This window comes from Macrobrachium nipponense, chromosome 19 (genome assembly GCF_015104395.2).
Source record: "Macrobrachium nipponense isolate FS-2020 chromosome 19, ASM1510439v2, whole genome shotgun sequence".
NCBI lineage: Eukaryota > Metazoa > Arthropoda > Malacostraca > Decapoda > Palaemonidae > Macrobrachium > Macrobrachium nipponense.
The window spans coordinates 85,086,167-85,110,643 of record NC_061088.1 but is presented as its reverse complement, the minus strand read 5'-3'; the positions used below and the strand labels follow the sequence as shown (position 1 = coordinate 85,110,643).

Here is a 24,477-nt window from a genome sequence, read left to right as displayed (position 1 = left end):
CACAACTTTCTTTCTGCAGCCAGGCACTCGAAGGACAGCAGCGTATATAAATAAGGTTTTCAGTAACAGTCACACTAGGCTACATGCATGGAATGCCTGTGGAAACTAAGGTGGTCTTCTGAACGAAATATGGATCCACAAGTGTTACATGGAAACACGCACACCACACTTATTTGCTCTTTCAAACCTTCTCCATTGTCTTCTATAATAGCTTCTACAGCTTCTATAGGAACTACAGAGTCGCTATCTCCAAGAGAATCTGAAATCTTATCGCAAATGATACCAGAATCAACTTCCTGAACCACATGCTCTACTTCAGCAGTGTTCATTTTGGAGTCATCAGCCATTTCAGATTTGCTTTTTAGAACATAACTAAAAATTGGGGATAGGTCTTCTGTCTTGGATGAATATACTTTGATTTGGACAGGTTGATAATATTCTGAATGTGTAACACGCTTATGGGTATCAAGACCAGTTTCACTATGGAACCTATGCATACATATATCACAAGGATATTTAGCTCTCAACTGTTCAGCCCTTTCGTGTTTTTTCATATGCGTACGCAAATTATAATTGGTCATGAAACGTGCATCACATATGTGACACTTTATTCTCTTATCATTCAAATGAACTCCCCTGATATGAGTTCTTAGGGCCTTATGTGTTTTGAATGCTGTCATGCAAGTATCACACTGATAATTCCTAATATTAAAATGGCTTCTCCGATGATCTTCATAGTACTGTTTGTGATGGAAACCCTTCTGACATATATCACATTGATATTTACCTTCATTAGTATGCAATGACATATGATTTCTGTATGTATACTGAGTTTTCAAAGCCATACCACATACTTCACAAGAATAAATTCTTTCATCATAATGAGTCATAAGATGTCTTTTCAGCTTAGCTTTGGTAGCACTCCTAAAACTGCAGATTGTGCACTGAAACTGTTTGGGGTCACCATGCTTGTACATTCGATGAACACGTAATCCAACTTTTTGAGTAAAAGTTTTTCCACACTCCTCACATAGATGAGTCCCTTTCCAAGGAGCAATACCTAAGTGAACGTGTTGGTGATGACGATCCATCTTCAACCTTGTGCTAAAATTTTTGTTACATTTCTGGGCACCTATAGATTCCTCGTCGCCAGCGATCATCTCCAGACTTACGGTTCACCTTCCTATCAGTTAGTTTCTGGGTTACCCCTTTCTCTGACTTCTCCTCAGAAATTATAGACACTACTCTATCTAACTTTTCTTCCCTAATCTCAGTTTTAAGCTTAACCAATGAAGGGTTCCCATCAACTGCCTTATTCTCCACTTTATCTTCATCTTCTGTTTCTCTTCCAAGACTTTGATGCCCTGGAAGGAGAAACAGAAGATGAGGGAAACGCAGCTCATTTGCAATGATCTAGGCAAAAACTTACATAAAACTTCACCTCTATAAACAGTATCCTTTTCAGTTACAGTGTCTTTATCTTTATATAATAATTTATTTCTTTCCCATATTTGCCAATCTACTGCATGTAAAACCTTCACCAAATGAAAACAGAAAAGACAAAGCGAGAAAAATTTCAGTAGCCGAGAGCATAATCTACTTAAAGGCAACAAATGTTATTTCCTGAACTGGAAAATAATATAAAGTTTTTGGCCTCTGCTCATAGTCTGAATTACTATTAATTACATACATATCAACTATAAATACTCTTCCAGCTTGTTCCCATGTACACATATTAATCATTTTAATTTCACCAGTAGCGAATTATAGTTGGCACTGGACTAATTTTATAAAAATTCTTTCTGGATAACAAACTAGACAAGTTTTACAATTCTTGTTGGATAACAAAGATTTTTTTCATATTACAGATGCTAAAAGGATAGGTAACTTATGCTTCTTTGTCATCTGGGTCCAAAAGACCGCAAGGCGAATTGGGAATGATAAAAGAGCGTGCTTAATCACAAAGGAAGCAATATGCCTTCCTGATGAAGGGGGGAAGGCTATGAGTAGAGGAAGAAGCAGGAAGGACAGAATTCTAAAACCTGGTGAGCAAGAGAAAAAATATAAACTAAACTGAATAAACTGATAACTGGATTCTGAGCTAGAGATGTATCGGATAAATATACATTTTTCCAATATTGCGGATGCGGATGTGGATTTCAATCTTTTAAATTTGCAGATACTGATATCTGATGACCTTACCCTGGTGGATACGATATGGATACTTAGTAAATATTGTTGAAGACGATTTTCAGCCATATAATTCAAAATTATGTGTCACCTCATAATATTTAATGTATATACTACTTGAAAATAGAAACATAGGTGATACTCAAGAATGTGTGTGTATAATTTCATATGAACGTACAAAGAGTGACAGTTATCTTATGTGGAATCAGCTTTCAGTAAGAACTAAAAAAACGAAGACCTGACACTTTAAAGCAGTTTCAGTGAAAAGAGAAACGTCTGGAATGTATTTTTTCAATTATCAACATCTGTCGCCTCCTTCAGTAACATAATTCTAGCAAAGTTTTTTGGAATTTGTGATAGCAAAAGGCTAAGAAACCTGTGAACTTGCCACTACAAAATGCCCAAGCAATACAATAATAATGAAACTAGCCAAATTCTCCCGTAGTGCACATTTGTTATGGTATGTGAACATTCAAATTTGTTATGGCATGTGAAAATAGGTGCACATTTATCAAACAACATTCCTTATTCAATTCAATGAAAAGCCTACACAAAAAGACTTTAATGTGATGCTTTACTTTTATATAAATAAAATAATATATTGTACAAACCATAATCCACAACATAATTATCAGCAAAATAGATTACAGTAATGATATATTACATACACTCTTCACTCAACGCCCTACACTATTCACTGAATGACCTATCTACTCAATGACTGCAACGACATAGGACCAGCTCTTTTCAAAGCTGAAGCAACAATGGACAACAGAAAGTAATGAAGTAACCCTTTGTGATTTTAGGAAATCATAATACATTTAACACCGCACAAATAACACTGAATCAGCTTATGAAGGACTAACAGGACTCATTCAGCTTCTGAAGGGCTAATGGAAAAGGGCAAGCAAGGCATAAGGAAGAAAAGGCTATAACATTTTGTGAATAACTTCAATGGGTTTGACAGAACTGAACATGTCAATGTCATAAATAAGAAAACTGTGGAACTTGCTGCCTTCCTTAACTTATGAATCCAATATTGTTGGGAATGCAACAGCAATTGGAACAGGAAGAGAAGGAAAGACTGAAGAAGTACAAAAGATGTTCACCATAAAGGGGTGAACATCTTAATAATAATAACCTTTCTTACCCAGCCCCCCTACAGCTCCTGATAACTGGTTATGATGTCCATGAGCCTGAATCACTACCAAACTCTGAGGGACTTGATGGCTTAAATGTTACACTGAACGTCTCCTTGTATAACTAATTTTTTTGGTGTATTACATCTATAACTGTTGATGATCATATTTTTATGTTCTCTAATACGCAAGATCTGTGCAAATTAAAATAAAGTTATCAAGCTGAGTTTCCTTTAGATCTTTTTTTATTCACAATAAATAAAAATGATTACCTGTATTTACAATAAGCATATCCAAGTATTATATATTGGAGCAGATTTCCTCTGTTCTATTTATTACAGTGTACAGCACATGAGTATGTAAAACAAAAATAAAAAATAAGAAGTACCAAAATGGTGCAAAGGGGGCATTCAAACAATACCTAAAGATGGTTGACACAAACACACTACCAGTAGAAGACACTTAAAATATCAGTAAGGAGCAGCACCTCACCTACCAAATAACTCGCTTAAATTAGCAGTTGTAGGATCCAGACTATAAAGTTGTAAAGTTAGGAATGCTATTATACACAATATGAAGAAATTAGGCTTCTAATAACCAACTGCAGAATTTACCAAAAGTAAAAAAAAAAAAAAAAAAAAAAAGAAAAAAAAAATCAGTAAAAAAAGTGAAACCATAAAATTAGGTACATACTTCAAAAATACCCACAAAACAAAAGCAACAATAAAGTAGTCACAGCCACAACAGAAAGAATAATTAATGTAAGAACCACCACAGAGTCTAGCAATTTCAAGCTAAAAGCTCTTTTTAAAACTGATAAATCATTCTCATTAATAAGAATACAAAATAATAAAACTCACCTTTCTTGGCCTTAAGACGTGTCTTCTTCTTTTGTATGGAGGCCCCTGAATCATCTGCCAAAGCATTACAAGACTTATTACATTTCCATGGGAGCAAATATTTCAGATGTACCTACTTAATATAACACATTTTCATTACAAAATAACGTAGAGCACACAATAATTTACTACGGGCCTGCCTTACTCAAGTGCTCAAGGAGCCAAAAAACTAAGGTTACCAAGATAGCAATATCGTTCTTCCAAGTGAAAGAGATCCCTTAAACATGGCAAACCTTCCATTCTCTCTCAGCTGCCTTCCTCAAAATGAAGTTCTGTTCTACAATTTGTGCCTCTGGTTGGTTGACTGATTTATGAATTATAGACTATCAAGCGCAGCACCGGGAACTTAAGGCCATTTAGTGCTTAAGACAGTGAGGTGTTGGAGAGCAAGACTGAAGAAAGGTAGTGGGGGAAAGATTAATAAAAAAAAAAGTGGACAGAGCTAGGGGCCAAACGGACACTGCAAACATTGAGACACTAACCCCCCCTATGGGAACCATTATCTAGTTCAGTGGTTCCCAAACTTTTTTCTGTCATTTCCCGCTGCACCCAGTCAACCATCCAGATTTCCCCCTACACGTGTATGAGGGAAATAGTAGTTAAAACACAGTGACTATTTACTAATTTATTTTTCAAATGTACAAATATACTGATAAACATAGTTACAGAGTAAAGTGGATAGAGAGCGGTTAGTAACAACTAACCGCATAGCCATAGAGAGCGGTTAGTAACAAATAATAGGACTTTTCTTTGCTCTTGTACTTTAGAATTAAATTAGTGAGATTTTTTTAGTTAGTAGGTAGTGTAATTATTTCCCCCCTGGTAGCTTCAAATTCCCCCCGGTTTGGGAACCCCTGCTAGTTGAAAATATTGTTAAAGAAAAATTATCACTTGAATGAATTAGTTCAAAATAAATACAACTATATTTTCCCTTATAAAATCATTGAGCATATGAGGCCTCCTTCTGTGTAGAACAGATCCAAGTTGCACCATGTTCGCATGTAAAGAATGATCGTGAACCTTCCCCAACACCCAGCATCTACCATCATTTCAATAAACTATTAGAAAACTGAATGAGTACAGGGATGTGATGGAAGCCAAAACTCCTGATGAATAATGGGTTTACTTTATGAATGAATGTTTTGATATTACAAAAGGTATTGCTTATTTATTGCAACTTGTCAGTCCCCCCTTTATCTACTCCTTGGAATTCCCCTCCCCAGAGGGACAGTCTGTCACCTCTTGAAGATATATCCTAACACCTTGTTTTCAGACTGCCTTCAATAATGTGCGCACAAGGGACACTTACATAAAAACTATTATGACCTAAAAAGATCAGCTTAAAAGTTGTCATATTGTTATAACTTACTTTAAAAAATATACTATATACACAATTCACAACTGAGAACTCTGCTTACAAACATTATGTAACAAGGTAGACAACAAAACTCATCTTACCTTTTTGATATCCCAGTCATCATCTTCCTCATAATCATCATCATCTTCCTCTACAGCAGCACCCTCAGGGTTGAATTCATCGTCATCTTTGTCAGTAGCCTCCTTCAAGCCAAAACTATCTGGATCATCTAAGATATCTTCATCTCGTTTCGAGGCTGTGGTCCTTACAGTTTTCGCTTTCTTGTTCCAATCTTTTGCTATGATTTCTCTAATGCCCACAATTGGTCCCTCCTAAGAATAATATAAAAAAATTAATAAATAAATAAAAGAGGGTGATTCAGACCAAAAACTTAAACCAATCTAAACTATATTATCCAGATATTACCAAACCTTGAAAACTGAAGGCTTGGATTCAAGTTAACATTTAAATACACATTCTAAAAATAATTTATGTAACTATTGTCCTTGGGAAATAGTCTGGGGCTACAGAAAAGATGTCTTTAATTAAATCTTGTTGAAGAGGTAAACTAAAGAAGCACAAAAATATTCAAAAGCAGTACTCCATACAAGGATGAATAAGCCAGTTACCTAACAGTTTAAACAATTCATTGTGTTCTTAACTAACCCAGGTCTTGGGAAAAGAGGTTGCGTTTAAAAAATAAAGTTGAAGTTTTATATTACTGTAAAAGAAATCTCGACTTTCCATACAGTTTGCCATACAGATTTGTTGGACAACTAGGTGGGAAGAAACCAGAGGGAATAGACTTGTAATAAAAGGCAGTGGCAAAGAAAATTTAGTACCAACAACAATGAACCATGAGGCACATCTATACTGTGTCGCTGGATAGAATGAAAATCTGTACATTTAATGAAAAATGTTTTATAGCTTTGTGTCATTTACAGTTGAACAAAGTTTTGGGATTAAACAAAAATTATGCTTTCTATTTATGCTGAATACTAACAAGTTTATTCATTGGGAAAAAAGAACATATAGAGCTTTAAACATAATCCTTTGGTTTTAAAAAGCAAAATTGGCAATTTGAACAACATTACCTTCGTAAGACTAGTTAAAGCAACTTCAAAGCCTAACTGTTCATAAAGAAAGGTTGGATTTCTTTATAATAAAAACAGAACTTTACCCACAGCTCATTTACAATATTCTTCAGTTCTGTTAAACAAATGAACAGGTTTTATGCATATAGACTAGGTCTAATTTATCTTCAAATACTTAACTTGTTTCAACAAGAACGTTGGTGCTACATTCATCTGTTCAAGGCAAAAACACTGAAAGATTATAGGTTGAATAGGTATAAGAAGCAAGCAAAAAATTACAAAGAATAACTTTTCTAATAAAAAGGATAAAATAAAGAGCACACAAATAAAACTTACCTCCTGATGGATGAACTTCTCAATTTCCACCTCATCAAATTCATCTTCACCAGGAACAATATGTATGTCTTTCCTATCCTGAAAAACAAATAAAAATTTTGAGTCTAAATATCAGGATGACATCTGGAGAGAGAGAGAAAAAAAAAGAGCACCTTAAATCAGGGTTTGGTGAAGCTTATGAAACGAATGAGTCATATACAAGTATAGAAAAACTGGCATTGCATAAATGAATGACATGAAAAATGGCTAACATCTGGAGAGAGAAAAAAAAAGTACCTCAAATTGGGGTTTGGTGAAGCTTATGAATTGAACGAGTCATCTACAAGTGTATAGAAAAACTGGCACTGCATAAGCAAGCACAGTAGTTGAAATGAGTGACATAAAAAAAAATGGCTATTCTTATGTCAAATAGCTGTCACTAAAGGCAGAATTAAGAGCGGCTGGTCTACCGAAATGTTATCTGAAATACCCAACAAACTGAAACAGAATTCTAAGATATGAAAAAGAGCTCACGGAAGCAATGGTATGTAGTGTCCAAGATTAGAATAGTAGCAATGTGAAACAGATTTTATGTATAACTAGAAGCTGATCAATTAACATCATGAATATATATCCTAAAAGTTTACAAATTTTCTAATGAGCAATTTTAAGTCCTTTCAACATCAGATGTTTTTGATAATATGAAGGTTTTTGTTAAAAATTGAAAGCAAAAATAAAAACTGACTTACACTTTTGCATCTTCAAGGTCACAAAAAATGCTAAAAGGCTTTGAAAAGAGAAATCAATAAAAACAGTGCCAAGTCACAAAAAACTAGTGTAAAATATTTTAAATAATATAAAAGTTTAAAAGCCTTAACTTTTCTGTCCCCTTCTTTTTATGATTTTATTCTATAAAATGAAACATACCTATAGTCCTCTGAAAGACCTGCTACTCTCACTGCTAAATTATGTAGACTGCCATCCACATAAAATCTTAATATGCATCACTTTTCCAATCAGCTCAAAATGCTATGTAATCAAAGCGTAACTAGAAATTCAAGATCTATGATACTAAACAGAATCAAATCAATAACAATGGGGTTTTGGTCATTGTAAGACTTACTTCCAAATAATCCCTTGGTAATCCAGCAATCATCTTAAGAACATTTGCAGCATGGGATGGTATAGCATGTTCCGAAAGAGCATTCGAGAGGCATCTTGATAAAATGGGGTTGACAATTTCACATTCAATTACTGACATAATTTGGGACAACTCCTCATCTAAGCTGTGAAAGACCAACAGATAATACAATTAAATGAAAAGTATCATAAACCTAAAAGTGAAGAAAGCAATTACAATTAAAAATAGAAATACAAAAATCTTGACATTACATCAAAATTATCCAATCACCAATAACTCATCAATAGATTTTAAAGGGACAAAACTTTCTTTAAATGATGAATGCACAATTTACCAGAGAGCATATTATGGACTCTTTGAAAATTTGTAATTTCTGAGATTCACTCACAATTAAAAGTTACGAAAATGACACAAAAATGTATAAACAACATTATTCTAATAAAAAAAAAATTGTTTTTTTTTCATTAGGGATTTTAAATTATAATGATACTTTTATACTGGAACAATTTATGAAACAGATTATTTTTAAAAAAAGAAAGCAAAACATTATAAAAATGCCTGAAATTAACAGTCGTTTTAAAAACAAAGATGGCATGTAACTGATTTCTTAGTTTAGTACGCACTTCTCTCTGCCAAGTTTAAGCATTCATGAAAAAATAAATGCATTAAACAATAATCTAATAGCCTTTCTGTATCAGAAACATAACCCAGATGACCTATAAAGATCTAAATGATTTCACCCGCATATACTGATGTTTTGATACCTCTCAGCTAGTGGGGGAGGGAGGCACTACAGCTTATATTAACATGCAAAGGCAGACCAAAATTTCCAAATATCTGACTAACAGGGGGAAAATGCCTGCTGGATCTTTGGAAGGCTTTATGCAAAAATCATAAATATTTCATGATGTAATCTAGATCGAAGGCTTATATAAAATACTAGCAATTCCCAGGTTACGGCAGGGGCTCCATTCGCGGATTTTACCGCGGAACATAGATCCACATTATTTACGGAAAATTCACATATTTGTCGAATTTTTCATGGAGAAATATTCACTAATTACAGCAATTTCATATTATTTTCATGACTAAATACATTTTTTATTATAAAACAATTAATATAGGCAGGTAATAAGTGTTTTCAGAAGGGTTTTGGAGTTTGAACTATCAAGATAGGCAGTTACAAGTATTTTTACAGGGGTATCAAGTATTTGTAGATTTTAGCTATTCTTGGGGGGTTGTGGTTCCTATTATCCCTAGCAAATCCCAGGGGGTCAAGTGTAGTTTAATCAGGCTACTACACTGAGAATGTTTATTTGTCAAGGAGATATGTATAGCAAATAATTAGCTTTGTCATTACTCATTATAGAGTACAATGAAAAATAATCAATTTACATCAAATTACCTTCTCCAGTCAATACTGGAACAACTTGAGCAGCTAACTAAAGGTTCAGCTGTAAGGTTGCACTGCACCTTAACTTCTCTTAGAGGACCCCTCGAGTTCAAACTGCTTTCCTGTAAATGTTTTATATAATAAGTAAACAATACAACCTCGCAATGATGAGATCATTCGTTATGGTGAGTTACTACAAACTATTAAATGTGGTTTTGCCTAACATATATGGCGGCATATAATGCGACCTTTTAACCTTAAAAAATTTTCCCAAAAATAGGGGGTTGTCTTATACGCAGCGTATAAAAAGCAAATCTTAAATCCTGCCGAGACTTTTGTGAATAGGCTGACCCCTGAAGTGTCGATACTTGTGTCAATAGTTAATTACTGTCACAACTACCGACACTGTAAACAAAACAGCTGTAACAAGAGTAAAAACCGTAGGTAACTTGAGCGAATCACTATCTACACAACTATCGATAATTTAAACAAAACAACTGTAATTACAATAATTACCTACCATACTCAGACATTAGGATGAACATACTCTTACTCTGTTACTAGCTTTATCCAGGGTACCATTATTTTAAGGCAATTATTAATATACTTATTAACGAGTTGAGCATTTGTCGCAATAGTTACCATATATTTTCCCTAAGGGAATACAATAGTATTTTTTTGTAATGGTCAGCTTTGCCCAACATTTTAAAATCTTGGGAAGATACTGATTTTACACATTTTTGGCATGACAATTCCAACAAACTTATATCAGCTGACAGTGTTATTTAATAAACTGCGGGTCATCTAGTAAGGTGAACATACCTCTAAACGTACATTCTTACATGAAAAATGGGGGGGGGTTTGTTTTTTTACGCCGAGTCGCCTTATATGCCGGCATATACAGTATGTCAATTTTACTTTCAAACAAATTCATCAGCAAATTCAGACACCAAGCCTATCATATGAAGTACACACTGTGCACTCAAGTATAGAAAATTTGTTACCTCAAAGTTAATATGACACTACCCAAATTAAAAAACATATTTACAGTACTTATTATCAGAACCATGACTTCATGCAATTTCTACCAAAAATTTACAAGGCTCCAATAAATGGAAACTTGTACATAACACAATCAGCAAGTTGTGTGATTAACAAATGTACCAACCACTAAACAAAATTATGCTAATATCAATTACCTACTGTTGAGATACAATCAAAAGTACATCTTTTTAACTTCCTAACTTGAAATTCACTACTGGAATTTTTGTCATCCGAAACCTACAGCCATAAAAAACAAGCTATCAAGACTGGTCTGGTCAGTGTCTATAGTAGCACATAAAAATCCATATCAAATATCATTTCCAATCACCTCTTGCAATCTCCACTTCCAAAAGTAATCTATAAACAATGTAAATTTCAATAACTAAATTGATTACTCACTGTTTGTGTGCATGTATCCTGTATTCGATGTGGTCGGCCTTTACCCTTTGGCGGTGGTGGTCTTGGCAATGATGGCAAACTAATATTACCAACATCATACTCATCTGATTCAGAGTCCGATTCTTCCACTTCGTCGTCCAAATTTACATGCATTTCCATAAAAGACCTCTCATTTCCTTTTTTCCCCTTTTTAATGTAATCCAACAGCTGCTTTCGACGCTTTCCAGGATTCTTTGACATGGCAGCCTCCATCTCATAGTCCTCAGTCTCACTCTTTATCAATGGCATTCTGGATATCAGAGAGTGGAAAGAAAAGGACACAACATAAGATAAAGTAAAATGACATGAAAATGAAATCTATCATATGTTCATTCCTTTTTCAAATTTTATAATTTACTAGAAATACAAGCACATGCTTACAATCAATATACAAAGAAACCTTGGAGACAATTCATAGAGCAAGCATAATACACAATTTTACTTACAACTCGGCCCAGTCATAATTTCTATTTGGCTTTGGAGTTCTTTTGGCTCTACCTGTAGCCATACTCTGCTTGACTTTCTCTGCCTCCTCTGCTATTAACTGCAAAAGGTATCATTGTAAAGATGATTTGCAATTTGTAAATAATTAACATTCAACATGATAAAAATGCAGATTTTAAGACGCTGACAGCTTCCTCAATTGCAAGAATTTTTTTTTTTTAAATTTTACCTTACTCCTATCAAATGATTATATGACATATAACATGAAATATTGATGTAGTTAACTACTAACATGTATTGCCTAGGAAAGATTATTACCATGAAGTAATTAATTGTTTACTTGCATTGCCATGAAGTAATTAGTGTGCATCCTCGACTTACAGTGATTCAATCTTACAGCGCTTTTTCAGCGTCGTCAACGACGTTTTACATCACCATAACTTTATGTTGCATCAAGTTACAGGGCTTTAAACCCTGTTGACAGTGCTTATGGTAAGACTAAGTATCAAATTAATGGCACTTTAACTTGATGAAACATCAAGTTATGGCACTGTAAGCACTTTTATTAGGCAAAATACCAACTTACGGTGTGGTGTTGACTACCAACAATTCCACATTTAGGAATGCCAAATCACTGATATAAATCAATTATAACTCATTACAACCATAAAACGACATGGCAATAGTAAACACATTCTTTGAGAAGAAAAGGGAACACCTAATAACATATAGGAGTGGGGGAAGATTCTCCCAGATAGACTATTTCTTGTATAAAAGGATAAATCTGGTGGAGGTCAAGAACTGCAAAGTTATTCCAGGCGACCATGTAGCCCCCCAACACAGGCTGCTATGTATGGACTTGAAGTTGAAAAGGGAAAGAAAAACCAAAGCTAAAGGGATAAGGAAAATTAAATGGTACGAATTACAGAAGGAAGGGGATAAGAAGAGAGAGTTTAAGAGGAGGGTTTTGGAGGATATTGATATAGGAATTGAAGATGTTCAAGAATGGTGGGCACGAAATGCAGCAGTAATAAGAAGGCATGGAAAGGAGCTGCTAGGAGAGACATCTGGTATCATATGGGAAGAAAAGGAGAGTTGGTGGTGGGATGAAGACATTGAGAAAGTAGTAAAAGATAAGAAGGAGGCAAGAAAAGATGGGAAGAGTCACAGTCAGTGGAAGACAGAAATAGGTACAGAGAGAAAAACAAGGTGGTGAAAAAGGTGGTAGCCCAAGCTAAAGCAAAGTCGTATGATGATGTGTATAATGAGCTGGGGACAAAGGAAGGATTAAAGAAGATGATCAAGCTATCAAAGGCTAGAAATAAGAGCACCAAAGAATATAAACACATATCAAACAAATAAAGGATCAAGAGGGTGTAGTGCTTAGAAAGGAGGGAAGACATTGTGGAGAAGATGGAAAGAATATTTCGAACAGTTGTTTAAATGAAGAAAATAATAGACTAATAAGAGAGGATGGGCAAGTGAACATTGGCATGGTAATGAGTTTTCTAGGCAAGAGGTACTAAATGCACTGAAGAAGATGAAGAATGGGAAGGCAACCGGACCAGACATGATCCCGGTGGAGGCATGGAAAGCATTAGGAGATGAAGGAGTGGAGATACTGTACGATCTTATGATAAAGATCCTTGAACAGGAAAAGTTACCAAATGAGTGGCGTGGGAGTATATTGATCCCAATTTTTAAAGGGAAAGGCGATGTCCAAGAGTGTGGTAATTATAGGGGCATTAAATGATGTCCCAAACTTTGAAGATACTGGAAAGGATGATAGATGCTAGACTGAGAGAAGAAGTACAAATAGGTAAAGAGCAGATGGGATTTATGAAGGAAGGGGAACAACAGATGGTATATTTTTGTCTGAGGCAAAATAATGGAGAAATTCGGGGAAAAGACAAAGGGACCTACATATGGTATTCATTGACCTTGAAAAGGCTTATGACCGAGTCCCGAGACAAGAGGTATGGAGGAGCCTGAGGAGAAGATGGTGCCAGAGAAGTATGTACGATTGATACAAGAGATGTACCGGAATGTATTTACCAGAGTGAGGAGCAGTGTTGGGGAGACAGAAGGTTTTGAGGTGAGAGTAGGATTACACCAGGGGTCGGCTCTGTGCCCATTTATCTTTAACATAGTGATGGATGTTATAATAGAGGAAGTAAGGGAGACAGTACCATGGAACATATTGTATGCGGATGATATTGTTCTGTGTGCAGAGAGCAGGGAAGATCTGGAAGTGAAATTGGAAAGATGGAGACAAGTACTGGAGGACAGAGGAATGAGAATAAGTAGATCCAAGACAGAATATATGTGTACCACCACTGAGGGGGATGATAGAGAAAGTATTCAGCTTGGTGGAGAGCAAATAAGGAGAGTTGATAAGTTTAAGTATTTGGGATCTTTTGTTAACGCTGGAGGAAGTATGGAAGAAGAAGTAAAACATCGGGTACAGGCAGGCTGGAACAACTGGAGAGTGGCCTCGGGAGTTCTTTGTGACAAAAGAGTGCCGCTTAGGTTAAAAGGAAAATTTCACAAGACGGTGGTAAGAACAGCAATGCTGTATGGTACGGAAACAGCAAGCATGAGAAAAGCAGAGCAGAAGAAGATGGATGTGGCAGAAATGAGAATGCTTAGGTGGATGTCTGGGGTAACAAGAGTGGATAGGATCAGAAATGACTACATAAGGGGGTCAACTAAGGTGGTGGAAGTATCAAAGAAAGTGCAGGAGGGGAGGCTGAGATGGTATGGACACCTGTTGAGGAGAGATGAGGACCACGCTGGGAGACATACTATGGGAGTGGAGGTGCAAGGAAGAAGAAAAAGAGGGAGACCTAGAAAGAGATGGAAGGACTGTGTGAGAGGAGACTTACATGAGAAGGGAATTGATGAGGCAGAAGCACAAGATAGAAATAGATGGAAATGGCTCATCCGAAACGGCGACCCCATATAAAAATGGGAACAAGCTGGGAAGAAGAAGACAACCATAAAATAATTACTTAATAATAACAAACTTACTATATCACATGTTTTTTTCTTTCTTGTTTTTGACTTTGGAGTGTGTGACACTTTTGGCAAGGAACTCTGGGGACTGATACTAGCATCAAAATGCCTAGAGCAGATTTCTTGAATTTCACCTTTTGATGCACTGGCAATGGAAAAAAAAAATAAAAAGATAAATGGTTTAGCAAATGCATGATTGTCACTATGTACTGGGAAAAGTTACTCTAAAGTTTCTATGTATGATATACACTGTTATTGATTAAATTACATAAAACTAGAATGTTTAACTCCTTCAACCTGATATAAAGGTGTGAAAAATCTTTCAGTATAACAACTAAGAAAAGGATTTCCAAAGGCAGGTGAAGTTCCCCACTTTCAACTTTGGCAGGATTTTAAAAAGAGTCCATGCAGATTTACAATGTTTTTATATGGCTACCAAAATTTTCTAATGATGAGATGAATAATCGTCCATACATCTAACCTGGGAAATCTGTCTTTGATTACATCCTTTTATATGTTAGAGAGGCCTCTCTATTTACATTTTATATATGCTACTACTGAGCCTTCTGCTACAGGTGTGTATCAAAACAGTAGGCCTACACACTGTATAGTTGAAGGGTATCATCTACCCTAACTTTACGTTTGACACCAATTAGTAATTGAAATTTATACTGTATAGATTATAAAATATTAAAATAATTGATATAAAACAAGCAAATTGTATGAAAAACTTACAATTTCAATCCAAGAGTGTCTGCCCAAAGCGATCTTTCTGCTTTGCTTGAAGGAAGGCCATAGTATGAAACTGAAGAATCCTCCTCTGAATTATATTTACAACCTATCACACAGCATTCTCTGACTAGACCCTAAAAAGAAAGTATTTTATAGCGTTAAGACATCCAATATGAAAGTTTCTTGTGGAACAACTAAAACTGGCTTTGTTATGTGCTTGGTACTAATCTATATAAGGAAAAGCTGGAATGCGACTTTATATTTCATATTTCAAGCAGAACTTCGACAAGTTCCTGTAAAGACTCTAGGGAACTCATTTTAATAGCAGTACAAATATTAGCAACTGAAGCTTGCATAACAACCCCACTCAAAATTTACAAGACATCAAAATATTAGTAAATCAAGGACTTTCAGCAAAAGGAGTTTAGAAAACTGAATTAATATTGGAATAAAAAAAAATAACAAATTTCCACAACTTGTATGTCTTATTCTTATTCATTCTAAATGTGCATTTTACATCAATAATGATTTTCTTATCAGAGAAGTACAATTTGACCCTTAAATTATGTGACAGACTTGAAAGGAGGTAGATACATATTACATGTCCTTGCATGAGGTGAATGATATTTTTACTCTGTGGGTCAGAAGTGTGGCTGAATTACTAATGGAATATAAAAAATAAGGCTTAGCGCTTGCACCTATGAGGTCATTCAATGCCCTGAATTACTATCCCATGGCCCTCATGGTTTGATAAAATCAAATCTGGAAAGCTAAAGGAACCAAAGGTCCAGGAACAGACAGTATACCCGAGTTCCATAAATGGCTAATATGTACTGATTAAAAGTGCACTGAATGTCTTTGCAGTTTCAAGCACAGATGTAAATTACATTAGTATGACCTATTTTGATTTGATCTTAACCCTTGGGATTATATTTATTACCTATTTGGTAAATGGTTTCAAAATCTTTTAAATGGCAATGAGAAGCAACTTCAATTACCAAGGCTTAGCTTAAGGTAAAATTCTGATAAAAACAGTAAGTCTCACTACTAAAGTTCCTCAATATTTTCCAACTCACTGAACTTAGCACAAAAACAGAAAAAAGGGGACCAATGAACAGATGAACATATGATACCAAAAAGTAATTATAACCTCTCACCTTGTCTTTTGAAACTTCATTTCTTGTATCATGAGAATTTGGCACAAAATAATAAGTCTGTGTCTCACAATCACAAGATGATGACTTCTTCACTGATCTATTACAAGCCATATACAACTGAAATTTTAAAAAAATCTATTACAAGCAATATACAAGAGAAATTTAAAAAAAAATCTGTAATAGTTTTTATAATATTCTGTTTCACACCTTACTTACAAGGCAAGTTTTAACTTTAGAGAAAGAATGAACAAACCTGAGATATTCCCTGAGGTTCTTGACAGACATCTTTTCCTGACCATAAGGTTCCACGGTCCACAGTCCGATCTCCTGTCTTTTCAAAAGAATCCTCATTTTCTTCATCTTGCTTTCTAGAAATAGGCGAAGGGTTCCAATCTTCAGGAACAAGTCTGCGAAGTGCTAGCGTGCTAAAACTAGAAGAAATGCTTGAGTTGGATGTGTCCCTTTTTGCTTCTTTTGATGCACGACCATCTTCATCTGCATTGGAAAAAATTACTGGTAAACAATTATGGATACAGAGTACCAGTTTCAAAATATGAAATTCAAAGTCCACTTAATTCAACAGGCCTTTGCAGATGTGGGGAAAATTCTAAAAACAGGTAAAATGACCTAATTAAGTACAGTACATAATAGCATGATCAGAATTCCATGGTAAAAATTTATACGTAATCAGTACCGTAAAACTTCACAAAATTGTTCATTTTTTTTCATCCAAATTTCTGGATACTACTTCATTCAAATTTTGGCTTACCCAATGGTTCGGGTAAATATTTGCAAAAATTTGGAAGCCAAGAGGTGTTGCACAAATTGTTTGACAAAATAAACAAACAAAGAGTAAAATGCACTAAATTATTAAGTACTACTTTAACCAGACCAATGAGCTAATCTATTTGGCTCCTTTAGGGTTAGCCAAAGGCAGAACTGTAATAGGCAATATTTTACTTTGTACATTCTGTGAGTGTGTATGATGTCATTATTCATGACATGATACTCATTATGATATAATTTTAAAGTGAGTACAATTTAACCAGAGAGTTAAAATACTAGGTTTGTTTACATATGGCCAGCTGATTTAGCTATATATAATTCTTGTTAAAAGAAAGATAGAATTATGTAATATTGACTATGCAATTGGCACAATACTGTTCTATAGTTAATTTGGTTGGAATCCTTTAAACTACACATCTCCAAGCTAGACCATTCTGGAAACTTGGCTTGATGTTGTAATAGATAGATAACTGCAGATGAATTTATCATCATCTTAAAATGTTGTAAATGGAGAAAAAATACAACTGGATTGTACATTGAAACAACTCGAAAATGAATGTAAAAAGTAGAGAATCTTGTAATGCTAGTTCACTGTAAGTTTAAACATAATATCTTACTTACCAATTTCTCCATCTTGATACTCAATGACTTTTCTTTTCAGTGACTTGTTAGCATTTCTGTTCATTGTTAAATACTGCAAATTACTCAGTTCACATTACAATCTGAAAAAAGTTAAACCATATAAAAATCACAAATAAAAGGAAATTTACACTTCTTCTAGATATACAAACTTCAAGTTTTTTTTTTATAGATACATTTGGCAAATATTGATCTGGTCATTGAAGCCAGTCAACGAGGTGGTTAACCAGCATTAGGTGTGAGGGGGTGGGGCTAGCACCAACTCACTTACTTGCCTGCATTCCCATGATGTTTTTAAAAGTTTTAAGACAGATTTTTCTAGAACATTTGTCACCAGGTGATTGCATCAATACAGTAGATATAGCCTAAACAAGGCATGCAATTCTACTTAGCCTACTTGGGTACCGTTTCTTTGAGCCTGCCTAGCTATAGGCTACTTTTAAGAATTTTACCAATTTTCAATTAATCTACCATAAGATTATTATTAGCCTATCCTTTTCAGTAACATGAACTGTATGTTCTACTAATTTTCTACTATTATTTTATGCAAATCCAGGGCTGTCATTTTTATTAGGATGTCTACGCCACACTGTCATAACACCACATCCTCTGGACTACTGTTGATAACAAGGTTTATGCACAAGACTCTGTTCCCAGTTTACTGTTTAACACGGTAAAATTTCAGACAGCTACTGCAACAGTCTAGTTCAGCAACTGTCGGTTTATGGGCAAAATGGGCACCATATTTAATACTAGATCTGTGGGGATGAATATAAAATCATAGGCTAAATAACATAAAACAAAAAACAGTAAATATCTTGGTCAGGGACTAGCAGAAATAAGGTCATGAGGATCAAAGGTAGAGTGACAGGTCAGCAGGGTTACTTCAAGACTAAGAAGCATTTCAAAGGGAATATGTATGACCTGACCAGCCTCACCTTGACCTAACCTAACCTAACCTAACCTCGGACACATGCCCTATCCGACCTGCCCTATCCTGGTCGGCCCTAAACCTCCCCCCAAGTAAGTCATGAGCCTGGAAATTATAAGAAAGAGCTCTGTAAGTGGATATTGTTTAATAATGAAATTTTTTGACTGAGCATATAGAAAAGGGTGTATAGACCTATATCATGATACAGGTGGGATAGTAATCTGAGAAATAATCAAAGATAATAAGAAATTTACCATAATTTGTTTATATTTTGACATTCATCCCCGAGGGGCTTGTATTACCTAAACATGACAAGAAGCTCAGCGGGAAACTGTTTGGTAACTACCCCTCAGGAAAGTAAAGTTATAAACATAAGATGGTAAATTTTTCATTATCTCTGAAATTTTTTTCAAACGATCTCACCAGTGCTGTGTTATTATATAGGCTACCCTACACCCTTTTCTATAGGGTAGGCTATTGCAGTAACAAAATTTCAAGTAAAACTAATGAATAATGGCCTACTGCACACCCTCTGACTTTGGTAACTTTATATAGCTAACAGTTCACGTGTAAAATGGGCGCTTTGTTTAATACCAGCCCCTAGAGGATGAACGTAAAAAAATACTAAAGAGAAAGATGGCAAATACTATTAAGCTAAACAAAAGACTGGGTTACCTAGGTATAGGAAGGCTAAACATGAACAAAACCATAAACAAAATGCAGTAAATACTTAGGTATTAGGTGGGGTAAATGACTAAGTGGCGACATAGGCTAGTAGCCACCGTTCCCGAAAAAGTACTTGAATTCGCTGCTATGACCATCAGTCAAGAGTTGTGACCCATCCAGGCAGCACATCGAGACCTCTACGATCTTCTCCTCTTAAGTCAGTGTTTTCTTCTAATTAATGAAATAATGGCATAATTCAAGCACTTTTCCGGGAAGGGGCCGTGCTCGTTCCAAGAGAGGTGGCCACTACGTTGCCGCTCGGTCATTTACTACCCTAGGTACCTGCAATGGGCAACTGGCGGGGGGGACCATGCCGCATTAGTAGGGTAAACAACCGAGTGGACTAGCTGCCGCTTCCTTAACCGTGTTCAGACCCACCTTCAGAAAAAGTACTGGTATTTCTACAGAAGCAGTCTGCACTGACTGCAAGGAACGTAACCACGGATATGACATCCACTTGGGATTGGGGCGTCCAATGTATTTTGCCGTGTTTAGTACTGGCCCCTGGGGGATTAATTACAGTCGTCCGAATAAATATTACTTGAAATAATTGTTCAGTATAAGGTGGGTCCAAACACGGTTAGGGTGGCCACAGCTAGTCCACTCGGTTGTTTACCCTAGCAGTCTTCATTTTGCCAAATTTCCTTTGTAAATATATTTCTCATGCAGGGGTCCTCCTTAAAATTACCGTGACCCATCTCTCAAAGGATTGTACCTGGGTACGGTACACATTTGGCTTAGGGTAGTCTGCAATCTTACAAATGGATAGGCTAGGTAGTAGGGCCAGTGCCATGATCGTAGTCGGTCTCATATTGTGGAAAACAGTCCTGCCCCTGTATTAACGTACATTTAATAGAAAAAGGATGGCAAAACTGTTATAGAAATGGTTGCACCCCTAGCTACTACGTTTCATCAACTCGATGGTAACCTCTCACTTACGAAGCCCCCTCAAACGGTCTAGTCGGAGCACAAATTTCCCTGAAACTAAGCCTGAAATGACATTATCTAGGGCTTTGATGACTGGCAAATGGCAATTAAACTGGGCAGAGAAGTATTCGATCGATAAATTTCACCTGGGAGAGCATCCCCTTCAATTATGACTCGACTTTGTTTACATTTATAAGAACAATCTGCTTACCCACGTAGTCCTTCGGAAATGGAGTCCTACACACCTAAAATCATTTCTCCCCAAGTTTATCTACGATAAAAACCCACGTACACTCGCACAATAACGTCCTAACCTATCTGAAAGGGCTCTTAAAATAACACAGTTCATTTCTACCACTTAAGAAGCAGCCTGCGTTTGACATTTTGTAAAAATAATCATTTCGACAAATAGCGTAAATCTTACCGCTGGCAAATGGACGCCACGGGATTTTGGTATAATGTCTCTCGGTTTCCCGTAGTTACGGAACCCCAGTTACACCACAAAGGTCGTCGTTTTTTTTTTTTTTCAATTTAAATCGGGGCAAATAACGGAAGAAAAGATATTATCAGTCAGTGACATTGACGTGGAGATATTTACGTATCTAATCTGGTTCACGGAGATGGAGGCTTAACGGTCGCAAAAATGGCAGTAAAAGATGTTATGTAAATACTGCACACGAGTATGGCCCAAGAACTCAAATCTAAATCCTATCTACAACAAAAGTTGAAAAGTATGAGCCACTCGGTCATCAGGATAAAGTTAACTTTATCGGTAGATAAAACGGTATATGGGGGCGACCGCTGTTTGCATCAATGGCCACACCAGCTCTATAAAATAGTTATCTCTAAATTACTCGTCGAAAGGGCATTACGATAAGCCATTATATTGGTTTCGCTTTTCAATGAAACAAGATGAACATGTCTACTAAATATTAACTTATATTTTGATTGCATATAACTTTAAATAAATTGAATATATAATAAATGACGTACTGGTACCTTGAGAAGAGTCCCTTGTACGATTGCAAGTGAAATAAATATAGTACATTAAATTATGAGAGACGGAGAAAACATTAGCTATAAAACTATGAGTTGGAAACCAAACTAAATACGATTATTTCACCTCAATGACAAAAGTAGCAAAATCGCAATTCACTGAAAAGACACTTCAGGTCTGGACTACTTTTAATGACAGCACGGCACTGACTTGGCTCTATTACAACATAACACGATTAGATATGTAAATCAGTATTGCACCAATTCATTGAACTTTTGTTTAAAAACATTTAATACATTAGGGGTCTGCTGTAAAATAATTAACACATTAGGAGTCTGCTATATGAATTACACGTAAAACTTCGCAAAAGCAAGATACATATGGAAAACAATATTTCACCCACTGTAAATACACAAGAACAAAGTCGCTCAAGTTACTGAATCCCGTGGACATTCAACGTTTTATGTCCTAACTACGAAAAGAGAAAACGTAAACATAGGCGGTTTTCTATGAAATACTAAGGGTGACTTAAAACGTTTTGTTTAACTTAGATACATATGCATATATCATGCAATATTATATGTATAGTATCGACTATTTGTATCTAGTTTTATGCATCAGCGCGCAAACAAGCAAGCACCCACACACACACACACGCAGACTGGATATTGGAACAATATCTAGTGCATGTCCTCGTGAGTTGGGATTTATTTAATACTAAAACTGGCAAATCATGCAATGGACATAGGCTGAATAAGATTTGCAAATCAAATAGACTGAAGTTGTAAAACATAAAAAGTTATCTAAATATTTGCCTCGACATGAATCACATGATAATGTAACTACTATATCACAAAGAATTTGTCGATTTGACGAATCATTTGAGGACAAGAGGGAAAACCAAACAGCTATAGTTTTACATTTTATCTCAACAAAGGATCAGGAAAGGTTATAGCCAAGTGATAGCATTTCTGTGGTAGTTTTTAAAATTGACTGAGAAGTTACTGTCCCATTTTTTAGTAGTATGGTGGAAATTTGTTTTTTTATTTGGCATTTCAAATTTAAGGTAATACAGAATTCCATAAAAATTTAGTTTGTAATTATAAAAAACGTAAGACAAAATTGTGTAAAACGTATATATATATATATATATATATTATATATATAATATATATATCTATATATATATATATATGCGAAGGTTAAAAGATACGAACAAAAAATCTGGCTAAAAAAAAAAACGTTACGGACGAACAAAGACCGAATAATATCTCTCCCCCCAACCCGTGGCCCCCCTCCCCCATTGGAACCTGAGTGAGAAATCATGTCGGATGATTAATGTCATGGATGGAGAAAACGGGATTAAGGAGGATTAACAGAGGGGGGCGTCAAGAGTTCCCCAAAAATTTCGGGGGGTGAGGGAGGATTTTCCGGTACTCTCCCGTGAAGCCCGAGCTGCCATCAAAAGCACGGAGGAGAGAGAGATAGAATCTAATTTGTGAATTTCTAAGAATAGCTGCTTCCATTGATATACGTGTGTGTATGTACGTACGTGTAAAGAATAATAAAATATATACGATTTAAGCCGAAAGGCCAAGCGCTGGGACCTACGAGGTCATTCAGCGACGAAAGGGAAATTGATAGCAAAAAGGTCACAAAAGTATAACAGGAGGAAAATCAACTCAAAGCAGTTGCACTATGAGTCGACTTTTAGAAGAGGGTGTCAAGTAAGATGGAAGATAGAAAATAAAGGGAGGTACGGTAAAAGAAATGAAAGGCGTTGCAGCTAGGGGTATGTTACGGGCTGCTCTAGGAGCAAGAGCCCGTGCTGGCATAAGGCCAGCTAAATCTAAAACAGCAGTCATAAGGGCCGACGAGACGCTGCACAAAATCTTAAGCAAGGGGGGTGGGGGAGATACGTATGTATATGTATATGTGCGTTAGGTCCTACAGTAAAAGCAAGCATGTTCTACATTCATCCTTATAGGAATATTCTGTAAGTTGGAGAACTGGGATATGATTTATATTCTATTGTTTCATCTTCTGCTGAAGATTTATGATCACTTCTCTATTGGAACTTCATCCAAAGGCTTAGTACATAAAACGTGAATTTTAGTAAAAGTTCCTACTATCCACCACAGTTTTTTGTACAGTGTCCATAAAGTCCCAGTACCATTGCAAGTATTTATTGCTCAGAATGGTACTGGGACTTTATGGACACCCTTTATAACTGAGCACCTCTTGTGACCCGTGCCTGCTACTTTCGGTCCAGAGTATGGAGTTCACACCCTTCACCATCTTCCCCAAAACCGCGTGGGACACTTTCCTGGCTGCAGTATTTCCTTTGCTTCCTGTCCAGTCACCACCATAAGCTTTGTTTTTCTTACGTTGATTTTCTGTTCCGTTCCTCTCCACCTTTTCAAGCGTTTCCACCATCTCTTCCCCAGACTTCTGTTGGCAATGGGTCATCTGAGATTTCCTTATTTAGACTATTTTATTTCTTTTCTTGAAGGCATCGGGGAAGTTGATTACACGAACACATGAAAGCACTTGCAAACACATTCTGTATGTATAAGAGATATATATAACTATAGATATATATATATTATATATATATATATATATATATATAAATATAATAAAAGGAGCCCATAAAAAAAACAAAATATAGAGAGAAAATACTATATTTCAGAGACTGCTGTCTCTCTCTCTTCAGCAGTCTCTGAAATGTAGTATTTTCTCTCTATATTTTGGCGTTTTTATGGGCTCCTTTTATCAGATGGAATTCTGTTTGCCGTAACAGAACATTTTTACCAGTCATATATATATTATATATTAATTCTGAAATTCCTTTTAGCTCAACAGTTTCGGCCTCCACTGGCCCTTATCGAGAGCTATTTTATTAACTAACGCACATAGTTTATAGTACACTCAAAGTAAAATACAAGAAACAAGAAATAAAAATAAGCAGCTAGATAAACATTGGTCATTGGAATACGAGAAAGTCAGTCACTGTGACAACCTTGTAATTCAAAATGATTTACAACCAGTTCACATGTTTCAAAAGCGAAAATATCTTTTAAAACAATTCACCTAACAATTAAACTATGCTC

The 24,477-nt window shown here is 35.7% G+C and overlaps 1 protein-coding gene across 4 annotated transcripts in view; it reads right to left on the bottom strand.

The window, feature by feature from the left end:
- The window catches only part of LOC135218610 (uncharacterized), a 36,795-nt gene extending 16,217 nt beyond the window's left edge, over positions 1–20,578 (bottom strand). For all 4 annotated transcript variants that reach the window (XM_064255052.1, XM_064255065.1, XM_064255058.1 and 1 more), the window contains exons 1-13: positions 20,514–20,578; positions 17,766–17,866; positions 16,612–16,853; positions 16,359–16,475; positions 15,206–15,335; positions 14,485–14,621; positions 11,457–11,554; positions 10,972–11,260; positions 9,541–9,650; positions 8,118–8,280; positions 7,016–7,093; positions 5,688–5,917; positions 4,190–4,245 (exon numbers count right to left, since the gene is read on the bottom strand). In XM_064255052.1, coding sequence (XP_064111122.1) covers positions 4,190–4,245; positions 5,688–5,917; positions 7,016–7,093; positions 8,118–8,280; positions 9,541–9,650; positions 10,972–11,260; positions 11,457–11,554; positions 14,485–14,621; positions 15,206–15,335; positions 16,359–16,475; positions 16,612–16,853; positions 17,766–17,829 — 1,714 coding nt within the window. In that variant the 5' untranslated portion in view covers positions 17,830–17,866; positions 20,514–20,578. The remainder of the gene's footprint in view (positions 1–4,189; positions 4,246–5,687; positions 5,918–7,015; positions 7,094–8,117; positions 8,281–9,540; positions 9,651–10,971; positions 11,261–11,456; positions 11,555–14,484; positions 14,622–15,205; positions 15,336–16,358; positions 16,476–16,611; positions 16,854–17,765; positions 17,867–20,513) is intronic.
- Between the last annotated feature and the right edge of the window lie 3,899 nt (positions 20,579–24,477).